The sequence below is a fragment of the Lucilia cuprina genome, chromosome 5, assembly GCF_022045245.1.
Source record: "Lucilia cuprina isolate Lc7/37 chromosome 5, ASM2204524v1, whole genome shotgun sequence".
Classification (NCBI taxonomy): domain Eukaryota; kingdom Metazoa; phylum Arthropoda; class Insecta; order Diptera; family Calliphoridae; genus Lucilia; species Lucilia cuprina.
This window is the reverse complement of record NC_060953.1, coordinates 55677509-55681782: the sequence shown is the minus strand read 5'-3', so window position 1 is coordinate 55681782 and position 4274 is coordinate 55677509. Positions and strand designations below refer to the sequence as shown.

At 31.6% G+C, this 4274-nt stretch overlaps 1 protein-coding gene across 1 annotated transcript; it reads left to right on the top strand.

Moving 5' to 3' along the window:
* The first annotated feature begins 328 nt into the window (after positions 1 to 328).
* LOC111678509 (leucine-rich repeat extensin-like protein 1) lies at positions 329 to 1719 on the top strand. Its single transcript, XM_023439885.2, has 2 exons — positions 329 to 379; positions 443 to 1719. The coding sequence occupies exons 1-2, from the start codon at positions 377 to 379 to the stop codon at positions 1472 to 1474; spliced, it is 1035 nt and encodes a 344-aa protein (XP_023295653.2). The 5' UTR covers positions 329 to 376; the 3' UTR covers positions 1475 to 1719.
* The last annotated feature ends 2555 nt before the right edge of the window (positions 1720 to 4274 follow it).

Genomic DNA, 4274 nt, shown 5'->3' with positions numbered 1-4274 from the left:
TGTCAAGTCATTTCTATTTTATTAAGTTTAACTGAGAACTGTACTGTATATGGACGTGATCAACAGAATCTACATGTTTGATCAAACCGGCGTTAGTTTGAAACTGCGTAAAATTTTATGAATATTTTGTTTTGATTTTATATATGTTTTCATTATTCGTTTTTGTGATTTTTTTAAGCGGGATTTTGTTTTTTTTTTTTTTTTTGACGATTACACACAGTTTTATATTTTATTTTTGAGACAACCATTTATACAGTTTCAATGAAGAGTGTTAATTTTTTCTATAAATAGAAAATATTAACAATTGGAAATCAACATTACGACATTGCTGATTTAACAGTTAAGAAGTAGATAGTGAAGCGATCAGTCGAGAAAAATGGTAATATTTAAATAAATTTAACATTTTTTTTAAATTGTAAATAATTTCTTTCGTTTATTACAGAAATTGTTTGTAACTTTTATAAGTTCTTTGGTTTTGGCCAATGCCTTGACCTATATACCATCTCCTCATCGTTTGCGCCGGGATGTTAGTGAGTTAAGCTATCAGTATTTGCCTCCAGCAGCCGATTTGCAATTGTCCACCGATTATGCTATTGAAATTTTGGCTCAACCTGAGGAAACTCAAGAGTCGGCTGTTTTGACACAAGATGGTTATAAATACAAGACAGTGCGTAAATTGCGTTATAAGAAGAAACGTGATGTTTCCCATTTGAATTTGGCCTATTTACCTCCCACACCACCAACAAGGGAATACTTGCCTCCTGCTCAAATCAATGATTTGTTACCTTCCTCCCCCTCAAATGAATATTTACCACCTGTAGCTGATGTAAAGCAAATGGAAATTGTTACTGAACCACCACAACCCTCTAAAGAATACTTGCCCCCAGTAGAGATTAAAGAACCCGAAGTTGTAACTGAAGCACCACAACCTTCCATAGAATATTTGCCTCCTGTAGCCGAGATCAAAGAAGCCGAAGTTGTTACTGAAACACCACAACCCTCTAAAGAATATTTGCCTCCAGTAACAGAAATTGTCACCGAACCACCGCAACCATCCAAGGAATACTTGCCTCCTGTAGTAAAAGAAACTGAGGTGATCACTGAACCTCCACAAATTCCCACAAATGAATATTTGCCACCCACTAATGCGGGTGAAGACATTTCCCTATTGCCTTTAGAAACATCTAGTGAACAAGTTGAAATTGAAACTAAAGCTCCTGAAGTTGCAGCTCCTAAAGAAACTTCCGCTGAAGTTGTAGAAGCACCTCAAGATTCTGCTGTGCTAGAAACTGATGGTTATCATTACAAAGTACCCGAAAAAACACCAGAACTATTTCCCACCATCAATCCCACCACCGAATATTTTCCACCCTTAGAGGAGGGTGTCGTCGAAGTAGATGGTCCCACAAATGGTGAATCTGCTGTCTTAGAACAAGATGGCTATCATTATCGTTCCATTAAACGTCGTTTCTAATTGTGTAATATTGTTCCTAAATCCATCAATCAATTCATTTGTTGCTACAATTAGATATTAGTTAATTAATTCATATTAGAACTATGAAGTACATTATCATTATTATTTACCATTATATACGAATTTAATTAATTACATCCACACGAACATTTGTATTGTATCTAGATTTTATCTTTTTATCGTTTTTGTTGTTATTATTTTTATTGTACTACCTTCACGCATAAATAAACTGTGTTTTCATAAAATATTTTTGATTTAATGTCTAGATGTTTTGATAAATGTTTTCAAGTATGTATGTGATTTGAAATCGTTTATTATTATTTTTAATTTATTGGTTTATAATTAATTGTCATAACAAGACACTTCTGAGTGTCGGACAGTGGGACACTATGCATTTCATTAATTTTGGAATAAATCTTCCAACTCTAGCATTAATTTTAAAAATATAAACAATTAATAACGAGACATGTTTTTATTAAAAATGTTCAAAGAGCTGTTCAAGATATAAATTTTAATTTTCAAACGCCTGTAACTCAGAAATTATACAAGATAAATAGCGCATTCCGGCATAAAAATCTTAGTAATCGAAAGGGAAACTTAAACTGAGCTAGAACTGAACTAGAACTGTACTAGATCTGAACTAGAACTGAACTAGAACTGAACTAGAACTGAACTAGAACTGAACTAGAACTGAACTAGAACTGAACTAGAACTGAACTAGAACTGAACTAGAACTGATCTAGAACTGAACTAGAACTGAACTAGAACTGAACTAGAACTGAACTAGAACTGAACTAGAACTGAACTAGAACTGGAGTAGCACTGAACTAGAACTGAACTAGAACTGAACTAGAACTGAACTAGAACTGAATTAGAACTGAACTAGAACTAAAATAGAACTCTTTAGCTTTTTAACTCATTACTTTTCAATGAAGTTTTTGCTGGGTTATTTCAATTAATAATTAATTTCAATTAACATTTTTTATATCAAATTGTATTCGTTTTTTTTTGTGGGCCGGACCTTTTGTTAAATTATTTTATTAAATATATATTTTTTTAACGTAGTCATACTTATCTTCTCCAAAGAACTGCGTGATTGTTAATATACAAACAGAAAAACAAACCATAAAAACATTTTGTATGCATATTTCATGAACACCGGAAATTAAATCGATGGTTTCCTAATCCCCTATAAATGTTGAAAACAACATGCACACACACACCAGCTCAACAGGATATTCATTGTCTATGTCTTTATTTACTTATTTACTACGAATGGAATAAGAGAATCAACACTAGTAGCTGAGTAAAATATAATAATTGTGAATTCCTTGGGATGAGACTGTAGAACGAACAACAAGTATCATGATATTAATGAATACGAATCAATAGAAATTCTATTGATTTACCTGTAGGTTTCTGTTTACATCTTCTATTTATGAATTGCAAAAACGAAAACATTTAGATAAACATGCAGAGAAAACAAATGAATCATTATTTTAGCATTGGTTTAGGCCATATTCTTGTTGTGGGTTCTCTACTTGATATAAAACTATAACTATGAGTATGTGTATATTTCAGCATTTGTAGTTGTAGTTTATACCGGCAGTACATTCGATTTCCGTTTTCCTTAGTTGTACTATTATTATTATCTTTATCCTTATGGGGATTTTATTGTCAATATTTCCAAGTATGTATTTAAGGCTGTATTTAACACATTTATATTTGTAGATGTGTGTGTCTCTCTCTCTCTCGCTTCGTCTCAACATATTTCTATAACAATTTGTTTGTATTTTGTATTTCTGTATGGGGTTAACTCAATGGTCATTTTTTCGGTTCATATCATTTGTGTCCATTATGTTCTGTTATTGTAAAACTCTGGGGATATTTGTTTAAATGATTATAATTGGATATTTTCCTTTATTAGTTGGTAAAGCAAGTAGGTAGAAAATCTTTAATAGATTTTAAGTATGTACATAAAGTTAATAGAATTTCTTTGAATTTTTTGCATAATTTTGTATGATATGAAAGTTTCAGTTTTAAAATTAGCTTTGTGATTGCTGTTATTACTTAGAAGGTTACATTGCAACAGAAATATATGTAACCTAGAATTTTGAATATTTGATTAAGGCAGCTTCACATATTTGTATAATATTTAATGAGTTTAAATGTACCTGTTTTTGTATTTTTATGTAAAATATATTCATGTCAAAATTGATGGAATTTTCCGTATCAAAGCTAAATTAAAAAACGAAGAATGAGAAATTTTCTTAAAATTTGAACTAAACTAGAACTAAACTAGAACTGAAGTAGAACTGAAGTTAAACTAGAACTGAAGTTAAACTAGAACTGAACTAGAACTGAACTAGAACTGAACTAGAACTGAACTAGAAATGAACTAGAACTGAACTAGAACTGAACTAGAACTGAACTAGAACTGAACTAGAACTGAACTAGAACTGAACTAGAATTGAACTAGAACTGAACTAGAACTGAACTAGATCTGAACTAGAACTGAACTAGAACTGAACTAGAACTGAACTAGAACTGAACTAGAACTGAACTAGAACTGAACTAGAACTGAACTAGAACTGAACTAGAACTGAACTAGAACTAAACTAGAACTGAAGTAGAACTGAAATAAAAATGAAGTAGAACTGAACTAGAACTGAACTAGAACAGAACTGAACTAGAACAGAACTGAACTAGAACTGAACCAGAACTGAACTAGAACTGAACTAGAACTGAACTAGAACTGAACTAGAACTGAACTAGAACTGAACTAGAACTGAACTAGAAC